Here is a 16,716-nt window from a genome sequence, read left to right on the forward strand (position 1 = left end):
TTCAATGGCTTTGGTCCCTAAGCTAAGGATCATAGGTTGTGTGTCGGTTACTACAAGGTCCTGGTTATGGTGTGTCACCGTTCCTCCCTCCCACAGTGTGGCTGTAGCCACTGTGATGCTAGTTATTGCTGTACTTCTCATTCATAACCCAGAAACTGGGCCTAAAAGCATGTCTTATATCTGATATAGGCCATAAACTAAACCAGTTCTGTGTTTGTTAGCTGTTAATTACTCTCTGTCTCCTGTTTATTGTAAAATTAAATGTTTGATTTTTTGTAGTGCTGCAATGTTGGATTTGTATGTGGAAATCTTGAAGCAGCTTTTGAAAGAGGAACTCTACCCAGCTGATATTGCAGATCTCTGTTTTTCCATAATGCCAGGTGATAAGGGCATTATACTGAAGTTCAGTGGATACAATCAGAAGTTACATGTAAGTTTAACAAAATGTGCAGCAACTTTTTCATTTAACACATTGCGGCTTGCCACTTATATGTGTTCTAAGCGCATGAATCCAGTTCACATCCTCACACCCTCTTTAAGATCAAGTTCAATAATATCCTCCCATATATGTGTAAGAATCCAAAATTGTCTCTGCTTTTAAAGTTTTCTGGCAATTTTGTATGCATTTCTCCCAGGTATGCCACATGTCCTGCCTATATTAACCTACTTGATTTGATCATCCTAGTAATATATTGTGGATATTAAAAATTATGAACTTTAAGCCCTTGGGGAATCAAAATAATCATATGTTGATATGTTGTGTTCAGTATCAGTATCATAAAATTACAGATCACCACACATGTGACTGAACAGCAGATTTTAAGTGAAAGAATGGATTTCTGGAGAAAAATATGGAAGAATGTTAGTATGAGCATATTTTATTGCATAATGCAGACCCCTTATGCTGCTTTATTATCTGTCTTTTGTATTTTAATTTTAGATATATACTTAACATTCAGGGATCTGACCCATAGAAGGGATGGCGACATTAAATAGATGGTATTGATGTATATTTTGAGAATAGGATTTTGATTGAAGATAAGCCACTTTATGAGCTTCTGTGTGGTGAACCTTCAGGTTTCATAACAACAAGAGGTTTCTTGTGAGATTTGAGGTTCTCATACTGGTGACTGAGGATTTCTGTCTTTTTATGTTGTGACACCATAAAGTTGGTACTAACTTTGCCAAGCAGCGGTCACTCGCGCGGTTGGTACATTTCACTTGCGGACTAAAATCATGGAGTTTGACACCATGTAGTTTGGTAGGTAGGTACCAGTGTTTTGTAGTAACATGCTACCTTCACTTCTTGAAGATTGTAATCTTCAAGGAGTTTCTTGAACAGTGCAGTATCTCTTGCTGAGAAAAGGTTACATATTAGGAGTTAGTTAACACATTCATGTTATGTACTGTATTAGCCTGAGTGTAATACAAGTTTTTTAGGTACTGTTTCTTATTTTTGGGCCTTTAAGAGTAAATGAGATGAAGATGATTATGAGGAACTCTGAGTGATAATTTTAACGATATTTGTGAAAATACATAGAATTATATTCAAGGTATTAAAATTTTAATTGACTGTTTCTTTACTGTATCACTTTTACTTATTTTTGCTGACAGGCCACGGAACTGAATGACACATTTATTTCTGTCAAAACAGAAACAAGCTTTTTTTTTAACTTTCTCCCTCAAAATAGGGTATCACCTTATATTTGGGCTTGTAGTGTATTATCACGTATTATCACTAGTTTTACTGACTCCTCTGTGATGTCATATTCATGCAGTTGCTGTTGGAAGCTGTAATTAATCACATGGCAGAATTTGAAAACAGTCTGACACCTAGCATTTTTGAAGCACTGAAGGAAGTTCAAGGTAGATATTATTACAACAGCTGCCTGAAGCCCAAGAGACTTGGCCAGTAAGTACTCTCAATTCTCAGTTTACAAACAGATTGTGTTCCAAATAATTCTGTCAGTCAAGTTGCTCTTAATTTGAAATATAATTTTCTCCCATAAATAATGGAATTTAGCAATGGAGTAGCTAAGTTGATGAACTGAAACTGGAAGTCAGGGTTGCTGATTCACAACTCTTAATTAGCAGAGGATGGCAGTAAATTGCTGTAGGCCCTTGGCAGCACAGTTATTCTTGGTTTCAGGTTTTTGGGAAGATTGTTGTGGACTATACCAGAGTACAGTTCTGAACTATGTAAAGAATTTTCAGTGCAGAGAAGATTTAAATATTGTGATTGAAAGCTTAAAAAAGTATGTTGAATTCGAATATAGCATTAGGCCACCAACACCAAGTTTCTGAAAGGCAAATAAAATAATTTTTCATAATGATGCCAAAAGAATTTGTTAGAAACTGTTGATGAAGTTGTTGGAAAACAGTTTGCTGCTTCAGAAATTTCCCCCTATTCTAGTTTCCTGTTTGGGTAAATCAGGATCTTTACTACTTGAAACTAATATATTCATTTTATGATTTTGTCTTTAAGTGGAAGAAATGTTTGTCTATTGGTGCCAGTATCAGGAACTGTTCATCTACAAGATGTCAGTAAAGTCTAGCATTTTGTTTTTGTGTTACCATTTCAGTGCCATGAAGCAAGAAGTTTTCCTGTACATAAGATGTTAATGCTGTATGTTATACTTCTCTTTAAGTGCTAATTGCATCTTGCAACGATCTTTAAACTGTTGTCATCCATACTGCTGTCTGACAAATGTTCCTCACTCCCATTTATACTGTTGTCTCTGAGTGAGTAATAGGAAGAGGACACACCCAGGCATCAAGGAACATGAAGATTATTCATAAATTTTAAGTCCCCAATATCATAACCCTAAAGGGAGTCTTGAAATGATATTTAACACTATAAATGTGCATGTACCCTGGTTCGTCATAGAAAGCCCATGTGTTGGCTAATGTTGAAGACATGTCTTATACATACATCCACTCCTCATTGTCTCCATTGAATGGTAGTACAGATTGGCTGGTAGTCTTCTTTGAATCCTGGCAGGCATAAGTTTTGCCTTTTATGAACTGCTTCATTTGTATAAAAATCTTGTTCTCTATGTTCACTGTGTTGGTCAGCTGTAAATTACACTACATATTTACAATTCTGCTCATTTAACAGGGATTTGCGATTCTCATTACTCACTCATGTCCATTGGAATGCAGTTGACAAGCATGCTGCCACATCGAGGATCACAGTTTCCATGGTAAAGGCATTTGCAAGACATTTTGTGGAGCATTTGTACATAAAAAGTCTTGTCCAAGGAAATATTAGTGAACAGCAAGCAATTGATGCCTGTAAGAACATTGTAGATATCCTGAAATGTTCCCCTCTTCTACCCAACAAATACCCACAGGTGTGTTCATACATTAGTAAGGTCTAAATTGTGTAACAGTAATATATGTGACATGTGCTTGATTCTCACTGATGAATCTGCCCGTCTGATTGGCTGACAATGTTCTGACTGTAATTTAAGTCTGTATTACATTCACAGCTTCGAGTGATGCAGATCCCACTTGGTGAACATTGTTGCCGTGTAAAGTCTTTCAATTCACAAGACCCCAATAGCTCTGTAACAAACTATTATCAGTCTGGGCCTATTTCTATCAAGAGTTTGTGTATTGTTGATCTTCTCATGGTAAGTTTACTCAAGCTGAAGATGGTTATATTTACAGTAAACTTTATAAGTGTATTTATTGTGGAACATACATGTTCTGAATTAGAAGTGGAATATGTGTTGCTTCTGATTATCCACTGGTATTTTATTGATGCATTTACTGATGTGGATGATATTATGTAAGTTAGATTAATGCATTTCCATATTTGAAATTAAGATTAAGTTTATATATATATATATATATATATATTCAGTGCACAGAAAACATGAATTGAACACAGAATGGGAAGGTTGTATGCACATGTGTGCATATGAGTGGGGGCATATATCTGCATAAGTGCATGTTTCACTTCCAGTACTATTGAATGCATTCAAATGAAATTTGATACCAAGGGGGTCTACACCAGATGTTGATAGATGACTTTAATTTAAATTGAAATCAGTCCAGTATCTCTCTACCTTACGTGAAGCCCAGATCAAACTTCAGTTATTTCATGGTACAGAAAGTTCTTATATAGCACAAAATGTAGATCTTGTTGAGGTCTGTAGGTGATGTTTGAAGCATTTTTCTGTCTGGTAAATATTTAATAAAATGTGTGGGAAAATAATTTTTTACTCTGCAGTTTGGTGTCATGTAATTAGTGCTTTAACAATGGGTTTGTAACATAACATAAAATGTGGACCTCAGTCATGTCTACATTTCCCATTTGGAACAATTTTTCTGTATTGCAGATAATTGACAAAATATGAGACCAGAAGGGGGGCAGGGACAAAAAGATTGGGGAAATACTGCCATAGATAATTACAGTGTATTTCTCAACATTTTATGGAACCTGAAGGTTCATTGCCATGTTCACAAGAGCTGCCACTAGTCTCTGTTCTGAGCCAGATGAATCCAGTCCAGCCCCCCCCCCAGCAAAATGCAAGGGCTAGTAACTTCTGGCTCTCTGTAGTGTGTTATTAGCTTTGTAATTATGGATTTGTATCTGGAATCATATGTTTGTATCTGTACTAAATGTTCATCATGGACTGTGAGGTTTGGAAAATCATTAAAATGCATTTGGAAAATTGTGCCCTGCTCTGGAATGCTATACCTATTGGTGATATAGCAGAATCTTAGGCTCTCACAGCAGTGTGGGATATAATGGTGCAGAGTGCATTGAAAATTGACCAGTGTTTTGGAGAATCATGTCACTTCCATCTTCATTCTGTGCTTGCTACTTTCTTCATGCTGGTTTGTTGCTTGTCTCATTCTTCAACCCTGAAGATGGAGGTGATGTATTTCTCTGAAACACTAGGTGATCTTCAACAGGCTACACAGAATTATGTCTCAGAAGATAGAATTCTTCCTATCCATTATAGTTCAAGTCAGTAGCTATGAGATATTTACATTTTTCTAATTTATGCATTTTAGCATGTCTAACTCATTAATCTTTATAATGTGTGTGTTGCACAACTGTGCCAGTACACGCATTGGTTCAGCAAGCCCCAGTGGGCCTAGCATCACATTTTTTAAATATAAATCTGTTACTGCCACGTTTAAATGAATGCCGGCACTGTAGCAGTGAGGATTTGAACCTGGCCAGTGCAGGTTAATGTGTCATTGAGTTAAGTGATAGTGATAGAATGCTGCCATGTATTAGTCACTATACATGGGGTTTGGATTGATAATTGGATTTATTGAAGGCTTGTGACTTGTAACTATAAATCATTATAACGCTTTCACTAATCTACACTGCAGATCACTACTGCAAATATTTAGCCTTCTCAGACTACTATAGTCTTTACTGGTTGTTGCTAGATAGCAGCTCCCAACAGTGGATATTCCTCTGCTTCTGTGTTCACATCCTTAATTGTTGGCAACTGTCTCACAGCTCTTTCAGCTGCAAGTAATTTGTCTCATTTGGCCTTATTATATAGCCTTGGAATAGACAACATAAAAAAACATGTCATAGTCATTTATTGGCCATTACCTAGCAATAGCTGACTGTTCCTGCCCTACTATTCTGGCGTTCAGCCATCATATCACGCTCTTTTTGAAGTTAAAAATATTTAAAATTGAAGAACAGTACAGATATTTGAGGTATTGTCAGTGGTGAAAATTTGTATTGTGATCTTGTGGGTTATGATGCAGCATACTCCCACAGGTATAGCTGATTAACAAACATTTTAGGGGCACCTACTGCTTCCATATTCAGGGTATTCATAGGCTACACAGCATCATTACATAGAAAACTATAGTTAAACACTGGCCTTGGCAATCATTTTTACAAAATTGTGACACCAGCATTCCTCATACAGAAATAAAAGTTTTGGGAAAGAATACACACCCAAGTATTAACAGTTACTGAATTAACAATTACAAAAGTGGATACTGTTATGTTGTAATGTAAGACTGTATTTAAAGGGTGTTAATTGCACTTGTTCCAGTTGCTAATGGAAGAACCAGTCTTTGATGTTCTTCGCACGAAGGAGCAGCTGGGCTACCATGTGTGTTCATCTGTAAGAGATACATTTGGCATTCTTGGTTTCTCTGTCACTGTGAACTGCCAGGCTGGAAAGCACAGGTACATTCATGTATATCAAAATGATATGTATACAGGAACAAATTTTGATTTCTCTACTCCCATGTACAGCTATATTTGTTATAATCTACTCTACACCATGTAATGTCATGTCATGCCTTCAATCTTAATAAATTCCCTTTGTATTTATTTCATTGAGGTATTGTCCCTATGAATTGGCCAGTTTTCCCTTAAATTTCCCTCTTTAATAAATATCTTACTTGAGACTTAATATTTTCAGTACTTCCCTACCGTCTGTTGGCAAAAGTACCAGAATTCGTAGTGTCCATTTGTAATATAAGCTTTTATGAAAGTTATAAGATCTGAAGCTTTCATGTTGGCAAAAGCTGATAACATTTTCTGGGTTATCAGCCATGTTAGCTGGTTAAAAATACCGACATTTCAGTAACCAACTGATGTAGCTGATAGTCCAGGAAGATTTTATCAGTTTTATCCTAGTTCTTTTTGATACTGACTGATCTCCTTTTTTACAAGTGTGGGTCATGTTGATGCCTGTATTGAAGCTTTCCTTAAAAGGTTTTCAAAGATACTGAAGAACATGAAAGAGAAGGAACTGGAGGAAGTGCGCAGTTCACTTATCAAACTGAAGCAGCTGTCAGACATTCACCTGAAGGAAGAAGTATCCCGAAATTGGAATGAAATATCCTCTGGTGACTACCTATTTGATAGGCTAGAGAGGGAGGTAAGTGATGTGTTCTCAGTCCTACTTGTATCTAAAGGGGTCCCGGACTGAAGGATCAAAATCAAAGATGTACAAATCTTATGTATTTTTAAAAACTGCTCTCTTTTATTTGTTATATCAGAAATTTGTTCTGTTGAAAATGGATTATTTGGGAACATGTGGAAGTATACAGTGTGAGAAATCAGAGAAAATTTGAACTGTTTTCTGTACAGGGTTTGTTGATGAAATTCCCACAACAAATAACTTCCTTCCTTGCCCTAAGTAAGTGAAAATTTTGAAATTTGGAGTCACATATAAAACATGATTTGAATTTAAAAATTTGGGTAATTGACATCATAACATTAAGCTTCCTTCCTTTATTCCCATTTTTTCCACTGCTTTGTTCCCTTCTAACTTAATTCTCTCTCTCTTACTTTTCAAGGTGTCATGCATAAAAGATATTAAAATGCCAGAGATAAGGAAGTGGTACAATGACCATGTGTTGTGTGGCAATAAAAGTAACTTGCGGAAACTGTCAGTTCAGGTCAGTAAATTTGGATGTGTGCAGACTTACTTGTATTTTACATACCATTATGCAAGCCCGTATTCTGTAGTTTTCTTTGTACAGCACGGCATTGCCTGATTGTTATGGTTGAGAGGGTATCACTCCCGATTTGTATTTGGGAAGTCCCAGATTCATACATGTATCTTGAATCAGAGGTGAAATATTCTGAGAGGTCTTTTTATGTTTGTTCTTAGTCCCTCCAGGATAGTGCCCGGATTGGGCCATGACCACTTTGACACCCATCCATTTCGTCATTCACTAATCATCCTAACAGTTGATGCTAAATACTGTGAGCTACTGACCATGTCATTAAATGAAATAAGTAAAGTATAATAGAAAAAGGTAACTGGTTGAATTTTTTAAAAACTGCCTTGCAAGTTAGTATGCATTTTTTAACACCTTGTGGCAATTACAGTATCATTTTATGTTTATAATAAGAATTACACTTAGTGTCCTACTGAGGGATTTACCAACCATGTTTTGCTGTAGATGAATATACTGTCACGTGTTTCAGTGACGATAGATGGGTTTTGGATTGATAATTGGATTTACTGGACAATTATACAGATCACTGTCATGCACAGACTAGTATTTTCAGTCACGTTGCTTGGTAGCAGCTTCCAACGGCTCATGTCCCTTGTAATGTGGCAACCATCTCATGCCCCTCTCATACTCATGACTGCTGGCTTTAGTCAATACTTCCTTCAGCTGTTAGCTCACAGGTTGGATGACTGCCAGCTGCCAACAACCAACTTCAGCTGTTGATTTTCACCTGGTTTCCAACTGCCAAACTAATTCACAAGTCAAAGTCATGTTACGACTGAGAGTCAGTCAGCCAGTCTGTCTTGTGGAATAAAGCACCCATCTGGGGCTTAAGAACAGATCTTTATCTTGTTGATGTAGCCTCGGTGAGGACTGCATAGAAAACACCACTTCTATCAGTTCCTCCATTGTTGTATGTTACACATTGCTTAGTGATGGCTGAGGTATTGTTATGTGCTTACACAGCGGTTGCCAAGCAGTGGCTGTCTCCTGGCTCCACAGTCCTGCTTTGAGGAATACATAAAATGTTTTGAATAGTATTTTAAGCTTTTATTGGGAACCCAATAATTTAGAAGTAAGGCACTCTATGCAGAAGGTCTGAGAGTGAATACCAGCTGGATCCAGTGCAAATGTTTCTTTTCTTTCACCTCTAACAAAGTCAGAACTGTTTATTTATGCTAATATTGCTCTTGACAGAAATTTCTCAGAAGCAGTCATCAGTATTATTGTTGGCAGGTTACTGGTGCTGCTGATGCAGGTGAGACACCACAGACACAAGAGCAACAGCCGCCCTCACATAGTAGAGTTCACGGACACAGTAAAACTCGCCAACCGCTGCAGAAATGTAAGTTTTGAAATAGGTGAGATGTAGGGAAATACCCCAGGAAGTGGGAGAGTTGATAAATACCATGATATTTTGTAAAGGCATGGAAAAAGTGTACCTGTGCTTAATTCAGCACCATGCTGTAATATGGGGAGCATACATTTTACCCAGAAAGTGGAGACAAACATCCCTCCAAAACATCAGTTAACTCTTACCAGACAGCTTCATAATTCAGAAAATAATATTCATCATACTCACCACCATGAGAGTCTCAGATATCACTGAGAAAAACTGATTGTGATAGCTCAGGCTAGGTTGCAGCTATTGCATTTTAATATCATATTGAGTTGCCTTCAGGAAATTAATATATTGTGTGTAAAACATTTTTGAGGGTGTATTGTGATCATCATCATCACATAGTGACATGGATTGATGTATCATTGCACAGATTGTCTCTTTAACATACTGTCATGTGTTAGCGACTAGACACAGGGTTTGGATTGGTAACCGGATTTATTGAACACTTATGAATTGTAATTGTAAGTAATTTTAATGCTCTTGCTAATTCATATACTTGACTTCTCACTACAACATACATGAAGTCTTCTCAGTTTATCTTCACTACTCATTGCTAGGTTATGGCTCCCAACAATATAGATAACCCAGCTTCCCTCTCACAGCTGACATCTTGCTCCAAGTATCAACTCTCAACTAACTCAAGGCATCACTAGTCATCACTGACTACTCACTGGTTCTCGACTACTACTTACCACAACTCCCAATAGCAACTTGCTCCATATCCTTGGGGTGGACTGAATAGAAAACACCATTTCTAGCAGTTCTTTTGTTGTTGCATGTTTATTCATTGTAGTGGAAACTTGTCTGCTGAGTTGTTACCAAACAATGGATATCTTTGTGAGTCATGTCCCAAATGTGACCATCAAAATCAGCATACTGCAGAGCTTGTTGAACACACAGGACTTTTCTTCTGTAGGGTTGGACTATAACATGCTTTGTGATAGCATGTTTGCATATTTAATACTGATTTCCAGAGTTTGTAAGTGTATAAACATGTTCAGTCTCTTTTATGTCTGCAGGTTCTTCCATTCATAATGGTCTGACAGTGGAGCTGTCTCTCCAGTTTGTTGCTGAAGGCGATACAGATGGTCACACTAAGAAACATTTTATCACTGACATTGAAGACTTTAAGAATGGACTTTTCATTTATCCTATAAGCAGAATTTGGCCCTAGATGAAAAATGCAGCCCAAGCAACCAAGAAAGGTAATTAATATGAACATTTAATTATTTCTATTATTTCATTTTTTTTTTCCATTTTATTACTAAACCATATATGTACATACAGGTGTGTGTGCGCACATGCATAGTGTCTGCTATTAATTTCTCAACCAGCCAAGTGACGTCAGTGAAAGTTGGTGTAGGCAACCTGTCAGGTAGCATGAGAAATCACTTCTGAATGAAACATTCTTTGATTCTGAAATGAGTGGCAAATAATGCGGCAGATTGTATTCTGCCACCATCTAGTAGAGAAACTTTTATGTGTTATTTTGCAGCCAATACAGAAGTTTTCTGATCTCAATTTTATACAGTGCTGCGCCCTTTTATCCTAATTATATACACATTTGTGGCAGGTTAGGTTGACATTCTTGCACATGGAATGGCTTTTGAGGTTAATTTTTTATCAAACAGAATAAGGCCGTGCAACAGAATTTTTATTATGAACCAGGTGTTATTTTTGAACTTACTTTGGCCTTGCTCCGTTCCTTCCTGTTTCCTGTAGTTGTGGCAGTGTTATGGATGATGAAGGGGTAGTAAATGGGATATTTGGTACCAGTGTGTGGCAGGGGAAATGTGAATGTATAAGACTACAGTGGAGCCCATGCAAACAATTCTTATACTCTGTATACCCTCCCTTTCTGCAATCACTTTACTCTAGTCCTACTCTTCCACTCCTGCTGGATGGATTACCTGTTCTATGCTTGCACTAGGTGAGTGAGACCAGCAGGCAGGCATGGATGGTAATGTGGGGGAGTAGGCTATCCTATCCCAGCAACTCTTATCCCCACCACCTTTGAGAATTCTTCAGTTGGCTCAACTGTAGTCTCAGAGCTCTAACTGTGGCAAAGAAAGCACAATCTCTGTGGTGTGGCTATATATTTACATTAAAAATATCATTACAGCAAGAATGCATGTGATAATAAAAGAAAGCCAGAGGACACAATTCCTGAAACCAAGAGGAGTTTCAAATTTTGACATTTAACGAGTTCAAGAAATATGCTAATGGTGAGGTTGTCACACATTCCAGTTACTTCTACAGACCTGGCATGAAATATGCTATGTTGTCAAGAATTTTATTCAGTAATTCCTGTGGACAGCCATTTGTTTCAGGCACTTGTTGGGTTAAGCACATTAAAGGACCCAGGGCACACAGCAGTGAATCCAGCAGTACAGACAAACTGCCTGACACTGCAATTTGACCCTATAAAAAAAAACACACATTACAAAGCTAGTACTATTAGGCACTGGTGGAGTAATTTACATTTAATTTGGCAGAAGACAAATCTTAGGCAACACATGTAAACGTGGAAACACTGACTCAAGAAGATTACACTTATATTGACTTGTGTGACTGCATATGCCACCTATTTAACAATAACAGCGACAGAATCAAAACGACGATGACAAAAACATTACATTTTGAGAGTGAGTACTACAGATTTAAGACTGTGGTCACTTCTGACTTGCAGGTAGATGGAGGACAATTCTTTACTGTTAATGTCTGCATGTTTGGATGTGTGAAAATGCAATTTAGTATTCAAGGGCATGTCCTGTGTGGGAGCAGGTTAGACTGTCTCCACTGTAGCCCTGCAAGTTGTAGAAGGCAACGAATAGGGAACCCAGTGCCTGGGGGTATATCTGGGCCACCCTCTCACTGGGGGACATGAATACAGAGACCTTGTACTGCAAGAAAAAAAACTGTTGCAAAATTCAGAGACATGAAAACTGGATGGTCTAGTTCATGATGGAATAGACAAGTCTGGCAGAATCTTCTAGGGAAGGTATGACACAAAAGGGCTGTTCTGCAAATGAGTGACGATTCAAGGACACACATGTAAAAAGTGACAGTGGGAGACCTTGAAGAGAGTAATCCAAAGCACCAAAACATACAGAACATGAAGTATCAGATCAGTTACATAACCTTGATGGAGGACTTCTAGTAGACTCATCTTCTATTTGATTTTTGGGATAGGGTACTTGTTCCACCGAATTCCCTGTCATTTCTTCTCTATATCATCATCACATTACGCCCAAGTCAGACTTCTTCAGTACAATCTACCTACATGATTCTACATGAAGTATTATTCTGTTTATAATAGATGTGCTGTAGTCTGAATTCCCCACCTATCCGTAGTATTCTACAAACTAAACTTACTTCATGTTCCTTCAGCCTCTCACCAATGATAGTAAGGGATTCTCCAAGGAGCTTGAGGTGAGCTGCAACGTCCACTGGCTGTGTTCCAATAACTTTGTACAGGCCTGGACCAACTACTGGCTCTGTTACCAAACCAGTCTTTCCAGGTCTGAAACGTGTGGGCAAAAAGTTACTTTAATCAGTCAAATTACTATAAAGTAGTGGCATTTTGTCACATATTTTTATATGTAGTCCACTAGGATGTGAAGTTGACAATTCACCTCCCTTCACTGAAGTCCAGAAAGATGGACTAGTAGCTCCATAACATCACAGTATGGTGGTTATGCTTAGAGACACCTTTATCTTCAGGCCACTGGGGCTGCTATGAATTCTGTGTTACTTTTCCTTAAATTACATGGCATGTACCAACTGGGCATATAACTGGTACATAAAAAGTCTGTTCCATAGCTCAGGTGGTTAGTTGCCAGCTTCCCACTGTGGCAGCACAAGTCAAGCTATGTGGGATTTGTAGGGGACAGAGTGTCACTGGGGCAGGTTTTCTCAAAGTACTTCGGTTTCCCTTGCCAATTCTCATTCCACCGACTCCACATTCATCATCATCTGTCATTTGGGGCTGGTACAGTAGGCGAATTAGTCGCCGACATACCAAGTGGACTCAGTCTCACCCCACCCCAAGAAACTTACAAAAAACTAGGTGCATAAACAATTTTTGGAATGCAAAGGCTTGTATGAAAAACTGGGAATACAGGGGATATGTCTGATGATTGACTTGTACTAAAGTATCAAATATTCTTATCAGAGAGGATCCGTTGAGCCCTTTGAAAAACTGACGCATTATATTGGAACACTCATTCAATGTTCATTATTTTTCCCTCCCTTAATGTTCACCTTCACTGAGACAAAGTCAATAATCGCAGCATTAAAATTCCTCCATTTAAATTCTTCATTAGTTCAGTGTTAAAATCCACTGCTGCCCCCCCAAAAAAACCTTAAAGGGAAGGTTCACTGTATTATGGAACAGGCTTGAAATAACAGGGTGTCAAAGCTTGTAGCTCTGATCTCAAAATTGTTGCTGAAGAATTTGAGGTAGTGTGCAAATGCACAAGGCACAAATTAGTGAGACTAGTTCCAAATGTATTGCTTGTGATTTTGTATCTCTCATTGTTTTGAATGACCATTTATTTGCACATGGCAAACTTAAAGTTGAGACAGCTAATCAACAGTTCATAGACAAATTACTTTTTAATATATTTTACTAAGTAAACACCATACTGAGCAACAGTTCAGATAAAAATTATGGATCTTATATTTTGTGATATTATTTTTTTCTTATATAGTGAGCCATTTTTAAAATGTGTGAAGTATTACCTGGGCTTCATGTGAATATAGGTTTGTACTGAATTTGTTATGTTAATCTGTCTGTGAGTATAAATTATATCTTTATGAAACAGAATATACTGTGTACATTACTTGGAATCTGCTGGAGTCTGTGGGGAAACAGTGGCATTTCCAACTGGTGATGTGGCCATCTGACCAGCTTGCTGCTGTTGCTTTTCACTGCCTGCTGCTGCTCGACCTGCAGAAACACCTGCCCGCTGTTGCTGCTGGCCTCTTCCTCCATGTTTGTTAATAAACTTAGATTTGGAAGCAGGGGTCTTGTACTTTCCTGCTTCCATGCTTGGAATATTTGTTACAGTACTTCCTGGAGTTCCTTTTACTGCTAGACGTTTGGCACGTCGTTTCCAATTCTGTAAAAAATATTCTAGTTTTGTTTGTATAAAATGAAGAAATATGAGTATTTGCAGAATTTCAAGGGTTTATGGAAAGAGAAGGTAACAGTGCAGAAATTCAACTTATTATCTAGTACTGAGATAAAGAATGTGTGCAGCCATACCTCCACTCCCCCATACATTTTTATGGTATGGTGCATAATGATGCAAATGAAGTATTAATTTTGAGAAATGACCACTTTTGAAGAAAGCAGTCTTCTGGGATTTGGCACCTGAAGATGGAGGCGATACGTTCCTCCGAAACGTCGGTTAACACTGCATATACATGCTGCCAAATCCCAGAAGACTGCTTTCTTCATAGTCACCACCGTGAAAGCCTCAAATCTTACATGACCACTTTTGTTTCCATACTTCCAATGTCTGTCTTGTATGCCACTCAAGGTGTACATATTTGTATATGGTTTATCATAAATGAACTATTAAGTGTTTTAAAGTTAAATGTCTTAAAACAATATGTTGATGATTACAAGGTTTAGAAATTGCAAAAATTCTGCTTTTTCCATTGTGCACAATGTAAAGCAGAAATGTGGCAAATCACAGTATTATCAGACTTGTGATATATATGAAATTTCTGAATATAAGTTCTTGGAACAAAAATGAGATGTGTGTATGTACTTACATATTTTTCATTTGTTGGTACTGTTGCCCAGAGTTCTCCCAGGCGTTTACTCATAGTTGCAAAATCTACAAGACAAACAGGATGCATTTAAAATAAATGACAGTTTATGAATAAATATTTATTTTACGCATGCTTTGGGATAGTTTAGTTGGCACTGTGATGGGCAGCTGAGGAACTAAGTTCAGATCCTGGCAGAGACAAGAGATTTTTCTCCCCACAGCATTCAGACAGGCCCTGGGGCTCACCCAGCCTCTTATCCAGCGGGCACCACAAGGTCTTTCACCAGAATTAAAGCAGCTGAGGTTGTGAAGGTAACCACTCACTGTCATGTAGTGCTCAGGCTTAGAATGTGTGCAGCTATACAGTCACTCTCCCAATACCTCATCATAACGTGGTGCTCAATTAATTAAGCATAGAAACAACTTTTTTGTTATATATTTATAAATCTTACTATTTTGTCTTTATGTGATACATGAGTATATACAGCATATTGCTTGTGCATTCCATTAGTAGGCAAATATAAAGGTGAAGTGACTTCTTAAGTGTATGTAATTGTGATCCTCTAAAAGTTTGTGGCAGTGGCTGTTATTAAGTATAAAATTATGTTGACCAGTGTCCACTGTCTTGGCTAAATTTAAAATTATGTGACATTTCAGAAGCTGGATCTATCTTTCCCATTTCTATGCCTGATGATTGAAGCAGATCCAGCTTTTGCAACATGGTATAACTTTAAACTTAACTAAGACAATGGCCAGTGTCTGACATAATTTGATAATTAATTATGCAACTGTGTAAAGCTACAAAATTTGTTTACAACTTCTTGTTAGTGTCAGGATGATGGATTATGCAGACTGTGATGGGAACTGACTGCTATCCCTTGGTGTATGCCATATTTTTTTTTCTGAAAGTAATAGTAGTTCTAAAGTGAGGCCATCTACCAAGGATTGCATTATAAAAAATATGTTTTTCTGACATCCCAATATAGATAACTGTCCTTCAATGATAAGATCGCTGGAGCAGAAGTACATGAATAATTGGACCCATAAAACTGCTAAGGGTTTGCTACAAATATTGCATATGATTATGGAGCCATACTTAATTCCATACTTTTCTGTTATGTATTGGATGTTGTGTGAAATTAGTTGAAAAATTGCATGGAATATGTAGTAAGGACTTTGTGACAGGATTCACCACCTTTTTTAAAGGGAGGAAACTGTTAACAAATACTTTGTGGAATTGAATGGTACTCTTACAGACCACTGAAAGCCAACTGGTGGACTGCATGTGCCTCCATGCCACCACTTGGACAACCACACCTTAATATGAAATTTTATTTACATTATAAGGCATTTTGCTACAAGTCGGAAGGTCGCGGGTTCAAGTCCTGCTGAGGCCATTGGATTTTTTTTCAGTTGACCTAATCCTTCTGGCTGCACTATGGCCTTGGGTTCACTAAGCCTCTAACAGAAATGAGTACCAGGAATTAAATAAATAATTTTCCTGGGGAGTAAAGTGTGGCCGGCACGTAAGGCTGACAACCTTACCGCCATCCTTGAGCTAATTGTCTAGACGTGGGCCCTCAACGTCTCACAACCCTATGGGCCTTCACAGCCTGTTATAGGGATAGCTTTATTTTTTTTTTATTATTACTTTTAAACATATATAATGGCATTCCATGGCCTTTCTAAGATACTTTCAAACTGTGTGTTCGGAGGTACTAATGTTATCCATCATATTAAACAACCTAGCAAATCATAAAATTATCATGGACTGGTGAATGACAGTATAATGCATGTACTTTGTGCCATACAATTGAATTTTATGTGATAGGTGACTGATGCATATCATGACAATGGTCCAGTTTGAATTAAAAATGTCTGGTGTATATACAAGTACCTTCAGTTTCATGTAGGTGAGGTAGGCAGCAGGTCTACTAAAATACATGACATTTGCTTACCCATCTCTGGATTCACTCGTAAGATTTCTTGACGAATGTCTTTTGCCCATAACATGTAGGCTGTGAAACGAGTTTTCTGAAATTAAAAATGTCTAAATAAATACAT

The 16,716-nt window shown here is 37.6% G+C and overlaps 2 protein-coding genes across 2 annotated transcripts in view; one reads left to right on the top strand and one right to left on the bottom strand.

Moving 5' to 3' along the window:
* Positions 1-279: 279 nt before the first annotated feature.
* On the top strand, positions 280-13,781 carry LOC111862625 (nardilysin; the record flags this gene model as incomplete). Its single annotated transcript, XM_023848142.2, is given in 10 exon segments — positions 280-430; positions 1,779-1,912; positions 3,119-3,353; positions 3,492-3,635; positions 6,045-6,181; positions 6,674-6,881; positions 7,303-7,404; positions 8,704-8,812; positions 9,889-10,074; positions 13,696-13,781. Coding segments are annotated over 9 exon segments (1,368 nt in total). The 3' UTR covers positions 10,044-10,074; positions 13,696-13,781.
* Positions 10,949-16,716, bottom strand: part of LOC111862628 (HMG box-containing protein 4) — a gene marked incomplete in the record, with an annotated part of 27,001 nt that continues 21,233 nt past the window's right edge. Inside the window, 5 exon segments of the mRNA XM_023848148.2 lie at positions 10,949-11,290; positions 12,245-12,392; positions 13,715-13,992; positions 14,654-14,718; positions 16,611-16,686. Of these exon segments, the coding sequence (XP_023703916.2) occupies positions 11,123-11,290; positions 12,245-12,392; positions 13,715-13,992; positions 14,654-14,718; positions 16,611-16,686 (735 nt within the window).

The sequence above is a fragment of the Cryptotermes secundus genome, unplaced genomic scaffold (assembly GCF_002891405.2).
Source record: "Cryptotermes secundus unplaced genomic scaffold, Csec_1.0 scaffold2549, whole genome shotgun sequence".
Lineage (NCBI taxonomy): Eukaryota > Metazoa > Arthropoda > Insecta > Blattodea > Kalotermitidae > Cryptotermes > Cryptotermes secundus.